General features: G+C 40.8%; 1 protein-coding gene across 7 annotated transcripts in view; it reads right to left on the reverse strand.

Annotated features, from left to right (window-relative positions):
• The window catches only part of ARNT2 (aryl hydrocarbon receptor nuclear translocator 2), a 96,189-nt gene that overhangs the window by 28,542 nt on the left and 42,772 nt on the right, over positions 1–24,875 (reverse strand). For all 7 annotated transcript variants that reach the window (XR_010029632.1, XR_010029631.1, XR_010029633.1 and 4 more), the window contains 6 exons: positions 12,499–12,601; positions 10,473–10,538; positions 9,989–10,074; positions 2,906–2,982; positions 914–1,048; positions 51–125 (listed from right to left, as the gene is read on the reverse strand). Coding sequence is in view for 4 of the 7 variants with exons in the window: in XM_063169834.1 (XP_063025904.1) it covers positions 51–125; positions 914–1,048; positions 2,906–2,982; positions 9,989–10,074; positions 10,473–10,538; positions 12,499–12,601 (542 nt within the window). In the remaining 3 variants the exon portion in view is untranslated. The remainder of the gene's footprint in view (positions 1–50; positions 126–913; positions 1,049–2,905; positions 2,983–9,988; positions 10,075–10,472; positions 10,539–12,498; positions 12,602–24,875) is intronic.

Here is a 24,875-nt window from a genome sequence, read left to right on the forward strand (position 1 = left end):
TCTGTGGACAAAATAATAAAGTGTGGAACAAAAGGAGCAGGACACAGTACCTGTTGGAAGCTCTCTCGCAAATGGCTTTGGTCTTCAGGATGGCAGAATTCTAAAATATCTTTCCCCAGAAGATCCTAGAATAAAACATGAAGTTATGTAAAAAACCCAAAATACAACACAAATCCACATGTAGACCTACAAGTCATTTTTGCAAACACAAGATCTATCACATTGAACGAGATTACTCAGTTAATCAGGAATGAACCATATAAACAAGGTTTGTAGGCATAATGCCCCATGTTTTTACACAAAAGTTGAAGTTATTTTCTAATACCTGTGAAATGGTGTCTTGAAAAGACTGACATCTGCTACTACAGCTCATTTTATGGCATTAATTTTTGTAAAAACACTTCTTATAAAGCAATTTAAAACAAAAAAAATATATAAATAAGCAAATTAACAAGGAACTACTTTTGCCTTTAAATTGCAACTGCTGGGAGTTGTCTGAGGAAGAGCTGTGGTTCATTTACTATTCTACTCAGTTCTGTACTAGCCTCCTGTTCAGAGGAGCAGATGTAGCCTAAAGGAAAATAGATGCTGTAAATTATGTTTGCTTACTGTTCAAGAGACTGGCAGAATCAAAGGTCTACAGGACTAAAACTCTCTCCAAGCACTGTTAACTTTCTGTCACAGAAATGTCTTCATTGGAAAGCTGTGCAAGGTTCAGAGCACTCTGCTGTTAGAATTTTAATCAGATCTAAAGGTATAAACAGATACCCCACACAGAGGGATGGACAGCAAAGAAAAACGAACAGCGTTCAGTGCCCGATGTATGAATTACCAGCTACAAATACTTCATGTTTTCACATGGCATTTTCTGCATTAGCTCCACCCATTCTCCACAATCCCAGTGGCCACAGACCTGGGGCTGGTAGCCAATGACACTGATGCACCTTGGGTCCACAAAGGTGATGACTCCATCCGAGTTGTGCCGGGACAGGAACTCCGTGGGGACCGACATGCCGTTCATGTCCATGCACACAGGAGAGCTGGTCACCTAGGGCAGGAGAGCCACACCAGTCACCCAGAGCCATGTCTGACACACAGCTAAAGGACAGAATGTGCTGGCACACTGCTAGCAGCTGAAGGAAGTAAAATAAAACAACGGCACTGATAAACGGCAGAACAGCTTTATTCCGGTTTGCAGGGCAAATATCTCACCCCATGGCATCTACTGAGGATTAACAGCACAGCAGAGAAACAAACACACCAGAGGTTCCCAGGAAGGGGGATATACTGAGGATGAAAGTCCAGCTGGACTCATCTCACTTTGCAGCACATGAGGCATCGTGGATCCTATCTCTGTCAACCAAGAATGAATGACTTGCAGAGGACAGTGCAGTCCACTTATCTTAGGATAGGAAACCAACCCATTACCTAACCTTTCAGGTGACATGAACCTCACCTGAAACACCTACAGAATCTGAACCAAGTTCTCCAGAGGCTGAGGTAGGGGATATTAGACCAGGAAGTGGCTGCTCATAATGAAAAACACAGTTCTCTGAATACTTCTCAAATCTCACCAGAGGGAACTGTGTGTTTTCAGCTCTCTGCCTGAAATCTGTGCTATCAGGCCACTTCATATCCATTCTTTCCCACTGAAGGTGTAAAGGAGACCACTGATTTTTTTACATCTTCCAGAGCCATCTCTGCCAACAATGCAAAATGAGCAAAATCTCCTTTTTTTTTTTGCCAACTCAGAGCTGATTAGCCAGCTCACCATATGCAAGATTTCAACTTGCTGCTAGAGGACAAGAGTTTTTAATTTGTGCACCCTGACTCCTTTCTGACTTAACCCACCACAGAGCTTCCTCCTGCCTGCCCTCACATACCACAATGGCTCCTCTAACGTAACAGACATCTTGACATTACTTGGAAATAATTTCTCTTTGGAAGTTGTAACACATGAATCCCCATAACGTTCTTCTTTCCATTAGTGGAATATATTACTCTTAATTATGAAAGCATTATAAACCTGAAACCCATGCTGCAGTACTTGTGTAGCTCTGCCATGGCCATGGAGAGCCACTCTGCAGATGTGCTAACACCTGCAGGCTGTTCACCTCAGGTAAGATGGGTCTGGCCCCTGTGAAAAGGTCATTCCACCTTGTCAGGAGGAGTGATCCCCTCCTAGCAGATGGCAGTGAGTGCAGGGGATCATGCAAGAGGCTCAGATATGATCACCCATGGCAGGATTCCCAGACCAGGAAGATAAAAACTGTCCTCCCTGCTGTGGGGAAAGAGATTCACCATGGTTGCTTTAGCTCAGAGCTCTGAACTCTGCTCAGAAATGCACTACAACAATTGCAACCATCTGCACAAAAAGGAAGGAAAATTTTATTTTCCCAGTTCCTTCAGCTCACATCTCATCTGAATGCATAACACAATACACGCTGAGAATAAAGCTATGATTTCTGGAGTGCCTCTTGACTGCTTTACCTTCACCATTTTCAGGATAGCTCCTGCAATCACAGTTTTTCAAGCAGTTGATTAGTCAGAGAGTGAATGACTGGAAAAATGGCAGGGAGCATATCACTGGCTCTGGGGTCACTTTAACCCAGCACCTGCAGCACCTGCACCCCAGCCCTACACACACTGAAGAGTGGCAGGTCTGTGCACACTCATCTTCAGGAGCATCTCTGCTGCTGTTACTGGACTAAGTACACATATCCAGCACCAAAATCAGTTTCATTTTGCCCTGCTGGTAGAAGTCACTGACTGCACAGACATCAAGACACTTTATAAACTGGAGGCATGTTAAAAGTTACAATCTAGTAGGAAAATACTTCATAACCACATCAGAACAATGATCATGATTTCAGAAATAGTTTGTATATAGAAAGACTGGCATTACCTGAAGCCTTCCTATTGCCACGAGGCAGTATTTACTACCTTGTCCCACATCAGCATCTTCTTCTGGTATAGTCATTCCTGGAGTAAACAATGACAAATACTGTTATAATTAGGAAATTGGGGTAAACAGAGATGCTGCTGTCCTGGCTCTGTACTTTCCTAGATGCTCTAAATCTTACAAAATAACCTCATTTTCTTCTCTATGATTCAGTCACTATTTCTGGGTTCAGATCAGACAATGCTTCTCAGTTGTTCTCAATGCTACATACCTCACATGTATACACAGAACCCACAGCAGCAATTTTGGCTGCTGAAGACAAAGCAGATACTAAAATTCCATTATACACCAAGATGGACAGTAACATATCCATGAGTGCTGCTCCACCAGCACGTTATGGAACCATGGCGTTACTTAACATGGTCAGTGAAGGCACACTATGTTCATTTTTCTTTGTGAATAATATTTTATAATGAGCCTTAAAAACAAGGCACAGCCTAAATTAATCAGTAATTCTGTGCTCATATTGAACAGCTGGTTTTACTTTTTTCTATAATGGACTAAACCTGTGTGGCTACGTTGAAAGACTGAAAAAAATGCGGATGCTTTGCTAACACTGCTCTGTAACAGGAGTAACTACTATAAACACAGGAACAGCTTCCAAACATACATGTGTACTATTTTCCATCTGAGTGTTACACAAATAGGAACATTTAGATTAGCACTGTTTACTTGCTTGCTGGCTAAGCCTTGAGCTAAGGCTATTTCCCAACTCCAGCACTGAGATACCAAGTTCGTATAAAACTCTTGAAAAACGTCTTCCAGGAGTGACACCACTGACCTATTTTAAGTGATCTGTAAACTCTTTCACAAGGATTTTCAAGGAATTCAGTCATAACAGGCAGTGAATCATTTAAGAGGCACTTCAAAGCATTAACAAAATTAATTGCAAAGCAGCTACCATTTCAGAAACAACTTTATTTTGGAAATGTATAATCCCCAGTGTAAGCCAATCTTTGGACAGTCCAGGGGATGACAGCACACCACTTTCGTAAATGACACCTCTGAAAAAGGACTAAAAATGCTGCTAAGTGAACTGGAGTAATCTCTGAGGATGTTATCTTGTATCCAAACAGTTGAATCTTATCTGACAATCAGTATCCGAACAGCATTTTACAGGTATTTTTTGGTCTTCACTGAACTATACAATAAAATAAAATACACCAAGTATGAAGGAAAACAGCCCCATACTTTTGTATAATATACTGAAACTTGTTCTGCAATGATTTCACAATCTGGGGTGCACAACATTATTTGCAGCCCCCTAGTGATAACTAGAATTTTATCAAAGGGAGCTTTAAAAAAGAGCAGCATTATTATCTCATCTAAAAAGTGCTGTTTTAAGGACATAACTGTAAGCATTCCAGTTGGATAACCTTAACCAAAAGATCCCTTTCAAATTGTGTTTTTCATTTGAGAAGGACACATTTAAAATATATTCCCCTAACCTCAAAAGCTTTTTCCAATCATTTCCTTAGTGGCAGAGAGTATTGCAAAGGACAGCAAAGATACAGCTGGACAGCTTCCACTTTGCATAATCTTTTTTTTCTCTGCAGCTTTCAACAGTGATTACCATTTTAGGAACTTGGTCCATACTTGCTACTGCTCAAATAAAACCTCCAAAATTAAACCTAGCTAAGAAACATTATTTCTGATGTCACCCTGTTGACAAAGGGAGGCTGTTGTTCTAATTTTCATCTTTTTTTTTTTTCCCCTTTTGCCCAAGATGGATTATATTTGGTCTGTATAGCAAAATGGAAAATGTCTTACTTGGGTTATGCCACAAGACCCTCTATGAATAAAAATCAATCTGCCTGGAATTAATCAATACATGACCCAGTGGATTATCAACCCCTTCCCAAAGTGCCTAGAGAAAAAATATGATAAAAAGATTTTCAGCTTCTCTGCAATACAGGTGCTATTACTGGCAGCATTCCACAGACAGAAATTATTTTCTTTATTTTTCAGTTGATATTTTCAAAGATTCGGCTCTGGGAGTCTTTATTTGTAGATGAGATTTACTTTTGCTTTAGCACATTTCCTATTGAACACACTATGGACAGGTAAATGAAGATGTGAACTGCACTTTCTACCACTTTGTCCAGCTCTTAACCCAATGCAATATTGCTCCTTAGCAGCACCAAGTACCATCATTATCTCTAAAAAATGTTGTAAGAGCTTGGATGAAAGCAGCCATGAAACTGACCTTTAGGGGGCATCAACAAAATAAACATCCTTCAATTATTCACATTCTTTATGTGTAATCCTGGGAGAGGGTTTATTTCTCAACACCAAATATACACCCCTCTAAAATAATAAATACAGTGCTGTGCTTGCCTGAGTTCACATCAACAACTGGCACAGCTAGGCTGCAAGTGAGCATCACAAACAGAATGCAATCAGACGTTATATTTAATTTCCAAGTGTCCTTTATACCAGCAGTTTCCCACAGCACAACACTGTGTGTTGGTGTGGACAGAAAGAACTTTTTAGTTTCCCCAATGAGCTTCCAGTTGGCTCTAAAAACAGAAAAGCATATTCTGCTTTCTTCTGCATATTCATTTTCTGCTCTCTTTCTCTACCCTTCTGCCCCACATCTTCTGTGAGACACAGAACAGCGTTGGTGCGTTTATGGTTTTATTTCATTACACTAAAAAAGAACTTATTTATAATTCTTTAAAAAGATGGAATTTAAGTGTCCAGTGGTCGCTAGCAATCCCCTGATAATGTGTGTCTCCATTAGATTACTTTTGATAGTTACTTGCCAGGGAAGGAACTACACTGTGTGACTTTATCTCTCACAGAAAACAATGGAAAAAGGCTTTCACAAAAAAGGCTGCGGATAGCATACTAAGGATAAAAATCTCGTGAAAAGTCCCAATAAAAAATAAATTAACCACTCTTTAGAAAAATAAATAAAGCCTTAAAAAATGACAGCACTGCAAGGAATATTCAAGCAACTATTTTGTTTTGTATTGGAAGAGGGAGTACTTTGCACAAACGTTCAGATTCTGGCCAAAACTTTAAAATAACCTAACAGCTTTGGCATGCTGTGGTTAAGATGTTACCGTAAGTCTGACTTGGAAGACTAAAATGTTTCTTTTTTAACTAAAGAGAAAAAAAAAGATTTCAACATTATCTGAATTTAACATTATTCAGTGACTCTTTATTTGAAGTTTCAAAATATGTATCTTTCTCTCTGCTTCACTATGTGCTTTTGTGCAAGATGCTGGCTTTGATTTCCAGAAAACTACCAAATTCCTGACAGACTTTATCTTCTCTCTCTACCAAATCTTATGCCACAAAAAGAAAGCAAAACAAACCTATTAGGAAAATATCATATGGACCAGAGAAGACTCATTTCCTTCCAGGAATGAGGTATATAGAGGGGAAAAAAATAGAAAATTAAATCTTGCTTAAGTTGAAAACAGGAAAAAAAACCCAGGAGAAGGTCAGCACTTCTCAGTTTTATGACTGGTTATGAACTTGAAGCACTGTCTGGGCTGAGGTTCATCTGAGCAGCTTTGCTGGGAACAGAGGGACAAAGGCTGGGATTGCTGCTCAGCCAGCCTCAAACCAGGGGTCCTTTTACCTCATTCCAAATAACCCAACCCACACTCTCACTATTTAACCAAACATACACCATGACTGGCTGGAACCTCCATCTGAGACATCTGACTGCTTTTTCCTTTGACTTCCACACCAAGTTTACACCTCATTTCTTGAGGCCAGCATATGGGGATACAAGTGTGTAGGTATCACATGCCTGGTTTTAAACTTGATCTTAATTTTACCTGTCTTTCAGGTGGAGAAAAATGAACAGACCCCTAACACACAGCCTGAACTGAGGCTGTTTTGTCTCCCCTTTCTCAGTGAAGAAGGGGCTGAAGACAGTCTGCCAGTACATGAGCCTTGCTGCTCCACACAAATGAGAAAAACCACAAAGGCAGGCTGGATGTGCCAGTGCTGTCATGTTGAACACAGACCTGAGCCATAACACAACAAACCCAGCCCTTGAATTACACCACCAGCTCTCTGTAGCTTATTCATTTTCACCTGTTTGAAGTACTCAGATTACTCCAGATTTGCAGACTCCTCCCTGCAGCAGCACTGTCAAATAGTCTATCCCACCAATAATGACAACAAAGCAGTTCTTCTCCTGATGCTTCTGTATCAACACTGATTTATTCAGTGTGGGACCAAAAAAACTGAACATTGGCCACAGACAATGCAATTCAACCCAGAAAGAGAAAATACCAAGTGCTAAACAAATGAGACTAAGTACAGATGAAAGGTATTTGATAATATTGTGAAATATTATCTTTGTACTGTATATTAGCTTATATTACTGTATATGCAGTGTGGCATGTGCACATATATATATAAGCCACACTGTATGCTTTGAAAGAAAAAGAACTGGAGTTTATACCAGTGTTCACTTGGCAATTGATAAATAAATGAAAATTGTCTTTTTGATCACTGAATTTTTAAACAGTTGTGGTTTAGCACAAGCCCATTTATTCCCAAGAATCCAGAGACCATGCAGGGCTTGCTGATTTCAACAAAGTAATTTTATTACAGGGTAGAGAAGCCTTGGCAAACTCCATTACTGCTGTAGTTATCTCATTTGCTTTGCAGATTACGGTGGGATTACCACTGGAAATGAGAACAAATGCAGTGTTGTTGTCACTTATTTACTCAAACATACAGGGGAACAATTCAGCCTGTGGATCTTCCCATCAACTTTGAAAGTCAATGGATACATGACAACCACCAACACAAAGTGGGGAAGAATAGGAAGGCAAATAAACGCTCATGAAAAAGGCCCTGATTCAATTCTGTGTGCCCTGGAAAAGGCACCCAGACATGACTAATAGAAGTAACAATTTGGATGGTAACATAAAAGACCAACGAAATTCCACATAAGGCTGTCAAAATCAAAAACATCCCTAAGGATTAGTTAGGAGACATTAACATTATGGAGGAGCACTGGGATATCATAAGGAGCACCATGTGATTTTGTGGAGTGGAGTAATAGAAATGGGATGAAATCCAACATTACTAAATGCATAAGCATGCACTTGGGGAACAGTAAGAGTCATAAGCTAAACCAACAGAAATAGGATGGAACTTGATATTACTAATTGAAACATCACACAATTCAAAGCAAGGTTTGAAGTTGACAAGTGAGAAAAAGGCAACCTGGAAGATATAAAAATTTGTATCAGATGTCTTAGGATGCCTGCAGGATGCACCACACAAAAGAGAAGGATGCTGTGTCCTACACTGCCAGGCAAGACAGGAAATATTGTTTGTGTTATCCATCTAGTGATGGATGCAATCTCATCTGAAATAAGAATGTGTAGTGCCAGCGACCTACATTTTGAGAAGTGAAAACACGAACAACTGCAGAGAAAAGCCACAAGGGTAAAGAGAATGCATTCTGAGAATGGAAAGCAGAGGTGTCTTGGATTGTCTTTGCAAAGTCTAGGCTGACAGGATATAACCTCCTTCTGGAAACAGACCAGAACACTGGAGAGACACAGAGGCACTGGGCATGAAAACTCCCATTTGACCTCTAGTGAAATAAAAACTTCTCATGAAGTAATAAGCAGCACAGTTTTGGAAGAGTTGAGATGGGAAAAAGACCTCACTATTGCCAACTGGGATTTGCAATATGATTGATACCTGGCCATTGGTATGAAGATCCTTTTAATCCCAAGCTGCTGTCCTGCAGAACTGGTGGCTGAAGGGCACACACTGCCAACATCAGGACCTAGTGCTGACATGAGTTCATGCATGTGTAGCTCTGTATTAGCAACATACACCCCTGAAGAGTCAGATCTCTTTAAACATCCCATAACATGAGGCAAGGTTCTCATTCAGGCTAGACAAAATCGTATTTGACCTACACCTTCTTGAGTGGACACCCCGTATATCAAGGTTGAATTCAACTGCATTTAGAATTACCAATAGAAAACTAAATCTTTTTGTAGAAGAAAACAAAACAGAAAAAACCATCAATTTTCAGAGCACTCTACAGACACTGTGCTCTCATACTTTTGAGAGAGAAGCAAAATTGACTCCTATTAAATCCTATTAGCAACAAGAGGGGCAGTTTTCCTCTGCTTCCAAAACCGCATTTCAGCAAAAAACAACAAGAAGTTCACATCTGCGCGCTGCTGTCTGCACACATTTGGTACAAACCACCTCTTAGGACTCATAATCCCTGGATCAATGTGATTTATGGCCATGGTGTACAGCCACAAAAGGGCAGGACAGCTCCTGGTTTGATTCTTTGACTCATGCCAGCAGGCGCTGTCACATCACAAACAACCTCTTCAACTCCTGCAAACGCCAAGGTCAGGTAACCCCACTCATCATGAGGTCTGGATGAGCTCCACTGTCTCCTCTTGGAATTTTTCAAAGGTAAATATTCCCATAGGTAATACTGAGTTTCAGCAGGTAAATGTTTTTCTCCGTAGATCAAAGCGGTATGCCAAGACCTGATTCCCAGAAAAACAGCCTCAAAACAGAATTTATCACAAATACTGAACATTCCCAAGTAACACCATTACTGAGAACTTCCATGTGTCTGAGGTGAAATGACACATTTTCATACGAAGGTGCTGGCAATTCAGTACTTAAGTATAAAAGCAGTAACTGCTGTTTTCTAGAGGTACACAATCCTGTGCATCCACCTTCTTAAAATGAGACCACTTTTATATTGGTTTATCAACATAAGTTGAAAACTTTTGGCCCCAGTTTGTGGAATCCTGCATTACTGGCAATTCCTACAGGTCCTCTGTGACAACAAAATTGAGAAGGGTGTCACAGGGAAAACAGGGATGCCCTGAGTGAGTACAACACCTGATTTATTCTTATTGAAAGCTGCTCAAGGTGAGCTTTAATCAGCCACCCCACTAAAACTCTCCCTGTTTTTCTAGCAGCAAGGAACCCTGAGCCAGGTTTTCAGCTCTCCTAGGGACAGTGTGGTGCACACAGTCCTCCACAAGGGATACAAACCTGCTGGTGGCCAAGCCTTGATATAGCCAGTGCAATGGACAACAGCATATTGTGCTTCACCTTCTTTCACCGGGCCCAGGCCATTCCTGAATGAGCAAGAAACACAAAAACATCACATTGACATGCAGAACAGCTTTATGCTTTCAAACTATGGCTACTAATTATTTACCAGTATTTGTAAGTTATGCTGGAAACACCCAAGAATCAACCTAGGGTTCCGTACTGCCAGCTCTGTTATGCTGCTATTCAAGCTGTACCTGTTTTCTGTAAGATTTCTCTGAGAAATTGAGAAATTTCTCTGAGAAGATTGATTCAGAGCTGGAGCTGGTGTAAGGCAAAGAATCTGAGTGACACATGCAAGAGATTTTGTTTGCAAAAGGATCCAGTGTGTGCAGGTAACACTCCTGGAGTGGGCATTAATCCAGTGCAAATGAGAGGGCTTAGGGCAACTACAGCTGCTTTGTGGTAAATTCAGTAATAGTACCTGTATCTTTTTCTCATGGTGGTTATTCTGTTCAGAGGTAAATGATCCAGAGGAGCATTTCCACACCTAAAAGTAAATTGATATTTTAAAGAGCTCAAAAATGAATATAAATACACACGATAAAAAGACATTTTGAGATCCTTACTACATATATAAGAAGACAATAATAGATGTTCCTGGCAAAAAGCTGCATATTCATGTTTATGTAGGACATGCTGCTTCCACAGGCTGAGCTTTTTAGATGTGCTATAAAAATCTTCTTTATTTTAGCAAAATGAAAGAGACTAGAAAAAGACTCCCTTCCACACTCCCCCAGGATAAAGACTGTTTGAAATTGATATCCCAAGGGTGGCTAAAGAATAGACACACTTCAAAATGCCATGAAACAGGGGTGAAAACTAGAGAAAAATATGTCAGGCCCCAAATATCCACACAAACCAATCTCAGTGCTCCTGTGGCTGCCCTGGACAGAAAAATTCCACTGCCATACACCAGCTACAATGTCTGTGGACATTAAGATAATGTTTGCAAGATCAAACTATTTACACTGTCAACTAACTTTGTTTAACACTTGTTCATGTGTATTTTGTGATATTTATAAGTATGCCTAACTGTAAAATTTCAACAATCCATCTGAAGCTGAGTAAATAGTTTGAAGGGTAAAAGCAGTTCATTTTTAATGGAAAAATAATAACAACAATGAAAGAAGAAACCACAAGGAAGGTTCACATTATCTGAGGTCCATTCTTCCCAGAAGATTTTCTTTTTATTCCTTTAATTTTTTTTTTCTTATCAGTCACTGCCAAGGAGAAGAAGTGAACAACTAAAATAAGATTTAGAAATACAAAAACAGTGGGGTTAGGGAAATGAGTAAAATCACTCTCATGCACTGGAGTTTATAGAATCAGGGTGCTAGGAAATGACTGCAATCTGAACTGTTTTGAAAGCTGGGGAATAACTGCAAACAGGACACTAGGCCTGGTTTTCTTTGTACAAACAAGATGATGTGCATCTTGGGAGGAAGAAAAATCAGTGTTCTCACTGCTGCTCTGCTGGGCTCTATTTCTCACCCAGTTATGGGTGCAAAAGGTTCTACAGCTCTGAAGCCTGATTTCGCAGGTATAAAGTCCATAAACACCCTACAAAAGCACCCAAGAGCCATACATTCAGCACCCTCACAGGACTGGAAAAAATCCACCACATTACCAAAGTACAGGTACCTGTATTTTAATGTGCTTTGTGTGTTTCATTCTGTAATGAATTTTGCAGTGCTGCTATCACCATTTATACTGGACATAGCCTACAGATACAATTATGTACTTTCCCCTCCTAACCACAGAACAGATTTATTGCTATGGCAAAAGGCATTTTAGCCTGTTAGCACTAAAACAAGAGAAGTGCTCACAAGCTCCCCCCAAAAAAACACTGGACAGACAAATCTCTTTAAAGAAGCCCAAACAATGCAGGAGAAGCTGGAAAACTGCAAATCAAAAAAACCTCTAACAATTACTCATTTATCTAACATCAGCCAGCTGACATCTGGTTAATTCATACCAGGCTTAGGCTAATTCCTACATAGCTGGCAGGTTTGCAACTGAATTCTTGTTTATCTTTAAGATGCTTTTAATATTCTTGGTTTGCTGAAAAAATACACAGAGCTGGGTGTTCATAACACTTGCGAAAGCTTTGTTCCCAAGGTATCGATTTGAGTAACTTTACTAGAAAAGAATGGCTGAAATTCCAGGGGTGAATCTGTTCTCTGGAAAAGTTCTCTGGAAAAAGGAACTTACACCCCACACTCATAAGAATAACTACAACAGAAATGAGGTGCTGTTTTGCTGGTTTGTCCATAAGGAAGACTAGTTTCAGTTTCACTCCAGTTCCTAAAGCAAGTATTCTAGAAATACTTCATGGCAGCGTGTCATTACAGCTTTAGCTTGTAATCAAGGCCAGATTAGTGCAACAAAATGTTTTTCTAAGCTGAGACAGGACTGGAACTCTGATGGAGCACAGGGTAAATGCATACCTCATCCTGCAAATGAAGGAGCGCCTGGATCCCATGCACATTCTCATGGAGGACTGCTGGCCTTCCTTCTTTACTGTCCCTGTCTTCAAGTCCAGGATTCGTCCTAGAAAGGCCAGGAAGAGCAACTGGTGTTCAGTACATAAATTTAATTCCATTTATTAGAAACTAAGATAACAGGAAATTCATGAGCTGAATGCCATTAGCCCATTTAGGGGGAAAAAAATACCAACAACAAAAAAATCTTGATCCTGGTCTCAGAGGGGAGGATCAGTTATGTGCTGGTTTAACTAAATATTTCAGCAAAGCTGACTCTGAGCCACAGGAGTGATGGCTCTTTTCTCAGCTGGCCCAAGACCAACTTTCAGGGCAGAGTCAAGTGCCTGGAGGCAAACAAGGCAATGACAGCAGGCACAGCTTTTGACTTGCTCTGCTTGCTCCACTCTTTACCAGAACTGTGGATAAAGCAACATTTATCAGTCCCCTGACAGCTGCTGCTCTTTCCCTGTGCTTGTGCCTATCCAGAACACTCTCACCACAGCACCACCTCAGTCACAGCTGTCAGGGTGGTGCGATGCACAAAAGACCAAACTTTTCTCCTTGATGATGAGACACAGGACTTGTCACAACAGCCTTTGTGCTAGAGCGCTTTTAAAATTCTTAAAAACCGACATGTCAAGAGCATTTCTAAAGTTTCTTTTCAGACAGATCAGTGAGATGATCTGATTTACCACACAGCAACACAAGGCTGTGCAAGGTCCAGACCCTGCTCCCTACAATCCCAGAATCACACACCAGAGGCACAGCCTGGCAAAGGGATGACAGCCACCAAATCAACTCAAGTGAGGACAGAAGGGAGGGAATGCAAAGGTATGAAGGAGGTAACATATTAATTTTTTCATTTAAAACAGAAGATTGATTACTATAGACAGGTTCAGATCAGGGATTTGAGTATCAGGCAGAATCCTTCTGCTAATCTCCAAAGAACTCACAGAATGGATTTTCACATCTACAGCTCAAGTGCTAAGAAATGACTACAAAACCTAGCACAGACTAGAAATTAATCACTGGACCAGTTCCACAAGGCTCAAGGGCTGGATGCAGCCACAGAAGTGACAGTGGGCCAGAGAAATGCAGAGGAACAGCTGCCAGGCATTAGATGACAGCCACCAGTGCTGACAACACATGGCCATGAGCAAATCCACGTGTTTAAGGTGGATATCCTTCAGTAACTGAAACTATACAAGCCTAAGCCTTCACTGTGGTGCAAATAGCCAGGTTTACACAATGTAAGGCACCTACTCTGTCTGTACTGAATTGAAGAAAACATGCAGAACACAGTCAAAGTCTCCCACACCAGACTGATCTAAAAGTCTCTGTCCAAGAATGAAGTTCTGAAATAAACTTACTGCCAAAGACTAAGTTCAGAATTACTCTACCTCTAAATATTTACTTCCATCCATGATTAGGAACAACACCATTACATAATATTTTTAAGATAAAGAACTAGGCAGCAGTGTTTCAGTATTAAGGTATTCTCCAGGAAACTCCTTCTGGAGGAAAGTCACCCTGCCAACAGAAGGTCAGACCTCACTTGGTGTTATCTCCAAGGTATTCCTCAGATGGTTAAGAAGTCAGCAAGCCTGGGGAACAACTCCTAAAGGTGCTTCACTTTAAAGCACTGGGCTGTGTATTAATCCTGGTCTGTGATCCATGTGTGAGCTGGGAAGAAATCACAGCACATTTCCCAGCTCAGCTGCGCTGACCCCACGATACAGGATGCTGAAATTTTAACACACCTCCCTCCCCTGCACTGGACAGTCTGTCACATTTTCTACAGCCAAAGTCACAGTCTGTTTCCTCATGCCACCAACTAATCAGACAGTTTAGAGAAATAAAATACCATCAGGCAGGAGGGAAACTCATTCACAAATGAAGGCAATATACAATAAAGCACATAAAGACAGAATAGATGTGCAGGATCCAATGGCTGTCCATGTCAACAGGCCAGTCAAATCAAATCCCTAAAAGTAACATTCTCTTAGGGCAAAATAACTTTGTCATACATGCAAACAAAAGAAAAGTTGTTTTCTGTGAACTTTCTTTTTTCATTCCAATACAAATTCTTGAAGAGACACCAATATTAATCAAAAAGCACTGACAGTGAATGTAACTCAAACAGCTAATAGAAATTTCTCTGATTTTGTCATCCAAGAGCATCTATAGCAAAAAAAAAAAGATATTTCACAATTACGTGGCCACTAAGCCTAAAATTGCTGACACATGTTCCTTTGGCATGTCTGGAACCCCCAACAACAAAAGCCAGAGATTTTAAATTTAGCTTTTTGTTTGGCACTGTCTTTGAAATATGTACCAGATAACAAATAGAGTTCTAAATTTTGTCCTGACTTACAAAATCACTGCAGGGGGTATGTGAGTCAGAGAAATGTTTGCTGTACTGATATTATGACAAAGCTCTCTCCGCAGCTTGTTTCAATAGTCCAGGATGCATATGTCAACCTTGCAGAGCTCTAACAATACACTACAGATTCTGAAATAGAACAAGCAGTTTGTGTCTCATCTGCCATTAGAATCTTATGATCAAATTATATTTAAAAGAGGAAGAATTATAAATTAATCATAGCTAAATGTCAATATATAATTAATTATAGATTAATAGACTAAATCAAGCAAACTGACATAAATTGCACCTTAATCACACTGGCAGCTCAGCTGGCATGTCCTGGTGATAGCTCTGTCACAGAATCATAAAGTATTCCTGTGTTCTCTCCAGCATCCTTTGTGGTAAATGCTCATTTAGGATTCTCCATGGGACAAACACAAAGCACACGTGATGCTGAACTTGGAAATTACATTCTTATTAATAAAAAATATTCCAGGATGCTCTGACAACTTCTACTAACTGAACAGTGCATGTGTGTATTTTTTTTTTTAATTTCTCATTCTGGTTTCTTCAGAAGAGCCATTTAACAGCCCAGTGCCACCACCAGCTGGATCCTTTACGAGCTTCCCCATAAACTGTTAATTACATGTAGCTCATTTTGGTGTTAAACTTTTCCCCTCTCCAGCTCCAGACACAACCCTGGGATGCAGCAAGTGCAGGAGCACTGCTGTGACTGACACTGCTGCCTTATTGCCCTTTACAGCAGCTGCACAACCCAGAGGAAACCAGAGTTTGCTCTGCTGAGAAGGAGAAAGCAAACAAATGAGCACAATGCTGATTAAAATGGGCACATAAATCTCTTTGGCTGGTCTGGGTGTAGTTGATAATTTGTTGAAATCTCCCCACTACAGTCCCCATCCAGAAGGCAGTATTGCTTCAACTTGCAATAAAGCAGTTGTTCTCCAAGCAGGAAACCACAGTGTGATCCAGGAACCTGATGTCAGCTGCTGTGACAGGAAAGGGCTGGCACACGGAGCTGAGGACAATGGGCAAGCTCATTATTTGGGTAGAATCAGAGAAGCCACATAAAGCTCTTACCAGCAAAGAGATAACATATTCAAGTACTGAGGACACATGCCAGAAACATTTCCTGCAGGGTGTTTTTCAAAGATGCTCTAAAAACATTCTCATTATGATCAAGGGGCAAATGCTCACGGTTGGCACTGATGTGTCCCTTGCGTGTGCAAACAGTGACTGCATTATTCACAAACCTTCTCCTTTTGGGGCTCCAATTCCTACTGAAAATGTTCAAACTTGTGTTCTGTGCTTGCAATGTTTTGAGATGAACCTAAGCCAAGGATTGGCCTGAGCCTACTGAAGTTCATGGGGTTTCAAATCTGGGAATTTGGCTCAAATCCACTTTCACACAATAGCACCAGCCTGTTAGAAAATTTTCCTCCATGTTTTTGTGCTGTATGCTAAGGTTAAGGTTTATAGCCTGGTAATCAAACACAGTCTGTTCTTTTTACATTTTTCAGGTTTGGTTGGGTTTTTGGTTTTTTGTCTTTTTTTTTTTTTTTTGTTAATTCAAACCTCCATAAACTTCAACATCTAATTCTACCACATATGCTTTTTTCTCTGCTGGATTCCCAGTTCCTAAGAACGCTGCAGTCTGTCACTAGAAAGAAGGGTTGTTACATAAGCACATTCTTCTGCTGAGATTTCAGTGCAAGTTGAAATGGTTTGGTCTAAAACAACCCTACAGTGCCCACATCCAGTCTGCAGCATGGAAAAACCCAGCTCATGGATCTCAGAAGAAATTTGGTTTGGCCTGGCATGCACAGAAATACTGCTGGCAAAGCACATGATATAATTCTCCATTTCCCTCAAACTCATCAGTAGATGGACTCCTGTCTTGCACAGAACCTGACAGGGAAACAGTCTGAATTAATATATGGACTCTCACCTTGACCTCAATACCTTCAGCAACCCAGCAAGTTTCATGTTTTAGATGATAATGTCTTGTCTTACAAAGAAGTAGTTAGATATTTCATAATTATTCTCAGCCACCGATTGTCCACATATTTCTTTCCAGGAAAAATAAAATAAAGGATAAACTAAGTTTGGTTTGGACAAGATAACAAAAGATGACTTTGTGTTCATCAAAAATACTCCACAGGCTTCTCAAGGAAGACAAACAGAACACAGGAATACTGCACCCAAAAATCCTTATAAAAACTAAAACCATCTTTATCTTACTATAAAAGCGGAAAAAGCAAGACCAGGATGGAGGAAATAATTAAAAATAAAAACAAAGTGATGGTCAAGGTACTGCTGCTGCTGAACACAGCTCCAAATGTAAGCTCACCCTCAAAATGAAAGGTCAGAGAACAAAGGATTTCTGTGGTGATGTTCTGTATTAGTACATTAAGTCCTTAGAAATTAGCAGAAAAGATCTGCTTAAAAATTTTTGACCACTCTACAGTTTATAGAGAATCAAGATCCAGGTCACTGTTTGAGACAAACAAGTTAAAGAAGACAAGGTGAAACTCTTCTTGAACCTGCCATTTATCAGTTTACACATATGCACAGACTACAGCTGAGCATTCACCATTACACAACTGAGGTGCTCAGCTGACAGAGCTCTGCTTCAAAACAACAGATCCATTACAAATGCATAAACAAAACATCTCCAATAAAACTAAATAGCCAAAATTTGATCAATTTATATTAAATTACTCTTGATAAGCTTATGCCAGAGCAATTCTTCTGCATTAATTCAACAATTAAAACCAAAAAATTTACAATGTACGCCTCACAACTGTAAGGGATACAATTTTATCTCTTGTTTAGTGCAGCTCAGCAAGTGCTTTAAGCTCTATTAAGTGTAATAAATACACACCCACCCTGTGGATTTCACTATTAAAAAAATTACAGAACACATTAAGAATCTCAACTGCTTTGCAAGCACAGCATTTGAAGACTCTCCTTCCAGGAACTCACATTTACATAAACCAGAAGAAGTTTGCGATATACAAATTAAAAAAAAAAACCCCCAAAACATGGACAGCCTTTTTTTTGCATTCTGGGTTTTATTATTTACATAAAGGCAAGGCTCATAAAAGCAAAGACCTACCATGCAGATACCCATATCAGAGTACTCACCAATCAGTGCAATCATAATAAAACTGTACTGACAAAAAGTGCATCCCTCTGGCCCTTCACTGAGAGGAAAGCAAACCCATGAGCAACAGGAACAGCATCAATACTCAAAACACAGGTGAAATTAACACCATCCTGACTTAAAATTACAAACTAAGGGCAGAAGCACCAGACTGGCATCATTACCCAGTGCACCCAGAACCTGTGCTGATTTTTAGAGCCTGCCTCTCTTGCTCACATGAAGGTCACAGTGCAGCTCCCAAGACAATACTCACTAAGCTGCTCTTTACTGTAACATTCCTGCTTCACATCTGTCAGAGAGTGAATGGTCTGTTCTCAGACTGCCTCCCCTGTGGTGCAGGAGCCCCTGGCTCTGCCTGGAAGGTGTCTGGTAGCACAGGTCATCTCTTACAGGTGCCACAGCCTTTATGGGCCAGAGCCACCACTCCATCCCTGGCTCACAGCAAACTGAGGACATGGCAAGGGTGAGCTGGGGGGACAATGACAGAAATGGACGTGCTCCTATCATGTGGAGGCACTTGATGCAACCTAAATCTTCCATGATATTAAAATTATGGTCCTTTCAGAAGCTTCAAGGACCAAGAAGCACTGCAGGTGGAAATAAGGTCTCTGCACATATACTTCCCACTCTTGCTTCCCAGCTGGCCTGACTGTGCAGAGGATGGGACCTGCCCACATGGGATTGCACCCCACCAGCCTGCTGTACAGCAGCACAACACCTACACCTCTCCTCTGCCACACGGGATTTTGTGCTTGGTAAATTCTCCACAAGAATGAAGTCAAGGGGACACTGCTGTACAAATATCCCTTGAGAATACAGCAGAAGTGTAAAATCAGTCAGCTCACACAGCCTGGAACTGCACCAGGGACCACACAGGACTTCCCAGCTGTGATCATGCTGCACACATACCAACCAAGAAATTTGTGGGATGGCAGGGATAAAATGCAGTTGCTCTTGCTCTTTGGCTCCTGTTCCAAAGCTGGCACTGCCTTCCACCCAAATGTTATGAGACTGCTTTAGATCCCCCAGGCTGGGGCTTCCCTGGCCTCATGTGTTTGTTTTATCCTGCAGCAGGAAGCAGCCCCATAGCCCTACCCCACTGCACACACCACTACAGTGCAGTACACTGATAAATAAATGTACTGACATAGAAAATAAATAACTGGCTTGGAGCATGCATTTGCTGTTAGCAGACATCCCAGCAGCTTCCAGAGGACTTTGACACCTTTACTGTTTTTTAAAGGTGAGGACAGTGAACCCAAATGAATGATTTCTCCTGCCTGCAGTCAGTCAGAAGCAGAGGAACAGGGTCCAAGCTCACATGACTGACAAGAGTTCTCAAAATGCTGTGGCTGTAGATAAAAATACTCAACAATATAATGCACAGTATTCTCAGTAAATCCATATAAATCTCATGACACCTATATGCTTAACAGGACAGAATCAGCTGAAATTTATGCTTCCAAGAGAAGACTACAGGCCGAATGTCCTACTTACATGCAGTAGCAGCCTCAGGATATATCAGTATAAAACAAATTAGCCCAAAGGCCACGAAGATGCTCAGAGGGCAGGAGCACCTTTGCTATGAAGAGAGGCTGGGAGAGTGAATTGTCCATCCTGCAAACAAGGAGGCTCTGGGGTGACCTTAGAGCCCCTTCCAGTGCCTGAAGGGAGCCTCCAAGACAGATGGAGAGAGATTTTCTACAAGGGCATGGAATAAAAGGACAATGATAAACGGCCTTAGGCTGAAGAAGGGCAGGTTTAGATTAGACATGAGAATAAACTCTTCCCTCTGAGTGTGGCAAGGCCCTGGCACAGGTTGCCCTGTGAGAGAAGCTGTGGATGCCCCTTCCCTGGAAGTGTTGGATGGAGCTCTGAGAAACTTGGTCTAGTGGAAGGTGACCCAGCCCATGGCAGGGGGGGAGCATGGAATGAGACTCCAAGGTCCTTTCCAAGCAAAACCATTCCATGGTTATAAATATAAACCATCAAAGCTCGCTCTCCTCACTGGCCTAGCTTCTCAGGGGGATTACTTGAACCTCTCTAAATATGTTAAGGTTTACATCATCTAATTGCAAAAGGCGTTGTATAAGCATTAGAGTCAAGTTATGACATTCCTACAATAGAATGAAGAGTTGAACCAATCAACAGCAAAGTTAAAAAAAATTAAAAATAAGTAATGCAATTGAAATGCACCTATTTTTAAATATCTGTCTGGTCCCTACTTACCAACTGGAGACACTGACCCACAAGGGGGAAATTGAAAAGCTTTCTCACCCCCTCATGTTTTTCAATAAGAAACCCCTCATGCTACAGTTGTTTGCTTAATACAACTTGTTATTACAAAAGCTCACGAGGCTGAAAGGTCCCTGCTGTGCCTGCCTTCATGTTTGACTAACCAGTCTGCATCATGTCATTCTCCACAGTGTTGGGCAAATATGCATCATTTTAATTAAATTAAAAAAGAAACTATGTGGGCTTTCGGAGCCTTGCTATTCAGTTAATTTTCAGGGACTATCTGAAGGGAAGGGATAGTGTTACAGATCACATGCAAGTCTCTTTGCTGATGGACCTGGAAAAACTGGACTTGAAACTGGAGCAAATAATTCAAAGCATATGTTGAAAGTTAAGTTATAACACACAAAAAAAAAAAACCTCAAAAAACCAACCCATAAAACACTTTAACCAAATGTATTTTGACCTCTCAAGAATGGTTACTGAAAGTATGGGGCACATTCAGAATATTAAGTAAAATAGCTTACTGAGGCCCATACAGATCTGTAGACATAAATACACAGCATCTACCTGTGATCTCTGCAGGTGTTTTTATTCCCAAAACAAGTACCTATGGCAAAGTTCATGGCTCCATGATTTGGGCACTTGGGGTAGCCCTTCTGTGACAAATATCAGATGTACCTGAAGGAAAGACTGAGCTGGAGAAAACTATCACAGTAACACCTGTACAAACAGCTCCTCAAAAGACAGCTGGACTTTCTAGAAAAAGGGATGGAAAACCCAGAAACTCCAAAGCACCATCAGCAGATACTCCTAGGGCAGAACAGCTATCCAAAACAACACTGAAATACGTGATTTATTCTTTTACCATTCACAGCTGCATAATAAATCAATACACAAATGTTGTAAGTAGCTTCTAAACTAATCTATTTGCTTCACTTGGATGCTCAACAAGAAGCTTTACTGAACAGCCCTTTTGCCAAAAAAGCTTCAGCTCCTGGCATTCTATATTATTTGTACTTCATTATCAAACTCAAGGAACTGGGATTTATGCTTTGTTAGTAAATTCTAGTATTGTCTGAAATCTGGCTGTGGTGACATACTGTTTGAGGAAACAATGACCACAAGATGACCTTGTAAGATCCATTGCTGTGGACAGAATCAAATTTAAACACAGGAGAAGGGAAAGAGAGGGAGGAGAAAAAGGCTCAAGGATGCTGTCTGGTTGTTTTTACAGTCTACTTCTTTAGTTCAATTAAAATAAAGTGTGTGTGGTAAAACATCCACTATAGGTTTTAATTCTTTTTTTTTTTGGAGACTCCAGACATGCAAAAAAATCACATGCAAAAGTCTCCACACTAAAAAAATAGAAAGAAGAATATTTGGAGACATAAGTTCACACCCCAGGGACTGCAATAAAACAGATCAAACTAAAGAACTCTGCCCATGGACCATGTTCCCACTGGTTGTGAGCTGCCACATGGGAGGCTTTTCCCTCCACACAGCTCCAATCAGAGAGGAGCCAGAGGGAGCTGTGGTTTCAGCAAGCTCTGGGAGGCCAGGGCAGGACCAAAGACAAAGAAGTGCTGTCTCTGCTGCCACAGAGCTGAGCCTCAGCTAAGGATGGAGAGATGACAGCAGCACGGGATAAACCAATTTTATGGGTGGAATATCCCTACACACAAGGCACCCCTCCTCCCCACACCTCCCTAGGCTGCTGCTACTACAGCTCATCACCAATAATAAAATACTTCAGTGCCTTGTATTGACTTCACTGAGACAACACAACAGTGAAAGCTCCTGTTCCACAAGGCAGATGTTAAAGCTGCATTCTCCCAGCAGCTGCTGCCATCAAAGCACTGAAGAACCTGAGAGGGTTGCAGGTTTGCCAGTGCCAAAACCCTCCAGGCACACTTGGACTGTTTTACTGCCAATGTGTTAACCAAGGAAGTTGTTCAGGTATTTGTAAAACTCCAGTATTTTTGAAAGGGGGGAAACCCCCACTAACTCCATATATCTCATCGTGTTTAACAAAACAGAGGAGGTTGAACAAATATTGAACATTAAAGAAGTACCCACCACCCTTGAAACCCAGCAAGTGAAAGTGATCCAGTCCAACATCTGTGATAACAGACCCAAGAATGCAGCAGTTTCCAAATGGGAAATTCAAGGTGAAGACTGAATAGAAACAGCAGCCACAAAACCCACTTGCACGTGCATGTCCAAACACCTGAAAATTCACCCTAAAAGCATTCCCTAATGCTAATCAGGTGTAACAAGTTTGTCTCAGGAGTACTAGGCTAAAGTTGTTTCCTTGTTTTGGTAAAAGCATGTACTGACCTCTTTAAACCACCATTATGATTACCAAAGTAATTTTTAAAAAATGCAATTTATTCTCACTGGTTTTTCTTCCAGTACTATCCACCCAAATGGAATGTGTCAGCAGCAGGGAGACCACTGGGTCACTGTGTTTGTGTAAGAGCTGCTTTTGAACTGCTTTATACATAGTTGGCTTCTCCCAGCATCTGGGATTTTTCCTTTCCCCCCCAGAAACAGTCCTAAAGACCAAAGGGAAACAAAATTATCTTGGAATGTTTGAGAGATTAAATGTACCATACATTTAAAATATGATCATTTGAAAGTACCATTTTTTTGAGAGCAGACTGTTTCCTCTTATTTCTGTGTTACTCTCTAGTGTGCCAAAGGGCAGGAATGGCACTCTAGGATGCCCTACAGTCACAACTTCCCCTTTTCCTGCCCTAAATCATTTACTTGCAAACAGAATCGGGATGGAAGATGCAGGACATTCATTTCCTCCATCCTGCATGTAAAAATCCTGCAGGCTAAACAGACTGAAGCTGAAAATCCACAAATTCCTATGCTTGGCACTGCCCAAGTTGTAAGGCCATCTCTGGCTGGCACTGTGACCTTCCAGCCATGAGAACAAGCAGTCTACAAAAATACGGGCAGGTCTTTTTCTCTGGAACAACAGCACAGCAGTGGGCTGCTGTGGATGGAAAGTCTCACATCTGAAACATCCTCTTCACTCTCAGCAATGCCAGTGGGACCACATAACTCCACTGAAAAACAGGTATCACATGATGATTTGGTAGTTGTCAACAACAAGGCGAATCTCTTTCCAGATTTCACACTTAAAAGACAAAAAGATGCCTTGCCAAAATGGGCTTTTTCTACAGTAAAAACAGACTGGAACCTGAAATATGCTGTCCACATCAACCACTCATATACATTCTATACATGGCAGTATGTTTCAAGAATTGCTCCTTCTTTTTCAGGGCAACCACAGTGTTGAAGCATCTATTTTCAGAAATCTCTGTTACCTTCCACTGCAGGTACAATAATCCTGACACAGCTGTCTCCAGCCCTCCAAGGAATAAAGTGGGGGCTGTGTGGGTATGTGTGGGTGGGTGGAAAATCCCATAAAAAACTGAGTCAAGTCTTGGACAGTTCTGCAGAGACATAAAAGAATTCAGGACATATCATGTCTATGGAAACTTTCCTCCCCATCCCACCAGCTCTGGTGTGTTGTTTACTGGGTGCCTGCTTGTTGTGATGCTTCATGGACATTCAGTGAAAACCTCTCTTGTATCCTGGGATAAAAAGCACAAGTAGCTATTAACTCTCTATAAACAAAATATTATACAACTCATTCCCCTACCTGCCCAGAGGCAACAGTCTTACTAGGTCAGTCACCCTGTACTAAGATGTTAAAATCAAAAATGCAGGGATCTGGTTTTAATTCTCTGTTCTCTGACTTTCCAATCTGCTGGGCTGGGCACGTTTCACAGACAGATGGCTCTTTAGGGTTCATGTACTTAAAAGAGCTCACAGACAGAAGTAAAAAAAAAATAAATAAAGAAATCAAGTGCTGTCAGTTGAAACAGCCCTTCACACGCAGAGTACCTTTCTGATGCATAAACCTCTGACAAATGTGCTCTTCAGAACCAAAGGCTACAGAACAAAGTCCCAAGGGATCTCTACGACAGCTTCTTGTTTAGTCAACTGTCTCAGCAAAAATATGCTTCCCCGAAAAAAAGGATTTTTTATTTCTTTTCAATTTTTTTTTCCCAGAGAGTATTAAGAGCTCTGAGTCTCTGAGTAGAAAAGTATCAATCTTTGAGAAGTATCTTAATGTCTACAAAAGACAGACCTTCTGACAATATATTTTTGGTATAGAACTTTTGGCACAAATACCTGCAATAGACATTTTTTACCCCATTTTTTAAAAATAAATAGGCTGATCCAATTTTAAAGTGGATGTGGAGAAACTAATACAGTGATTTGCCAACAGAGTGCAGAACTCAACCCATACATTGTTTTGATAATATATTACTTTTCCATTAAATATGAGTTTTACTATTACTGATGATGACGTTTAAGGCAGAACTGGATTGCATTTGCCAGGACTGTGTTTCTTGTCATGGCTCAACTCAGTCTTTGAATTTCTTTGGAGAATTTTATATGTGAAGCCAAATGGGAGTCTCATTCAGCTCTTCTCTGTATCAGCTGGAGTTCTAAATAATTCAGGGAAAGTCA

The sequence above is a fragment of the Melospiza melodia genome, chromosome 15 (genome assembly GCF_035770615.1).
Source record: "Melospiza melodia melodia isolate bMelMel2 chromosome 15, bMelMel2.pri, whole genome shotgun sequence".
Taxonomy (NCBI): domain Eukaryota; kingdom Metazoa; phylum Chordata; class Aves; order Passeriformes; family Passerellidae; genus Melospiza; species Melospiza melodia.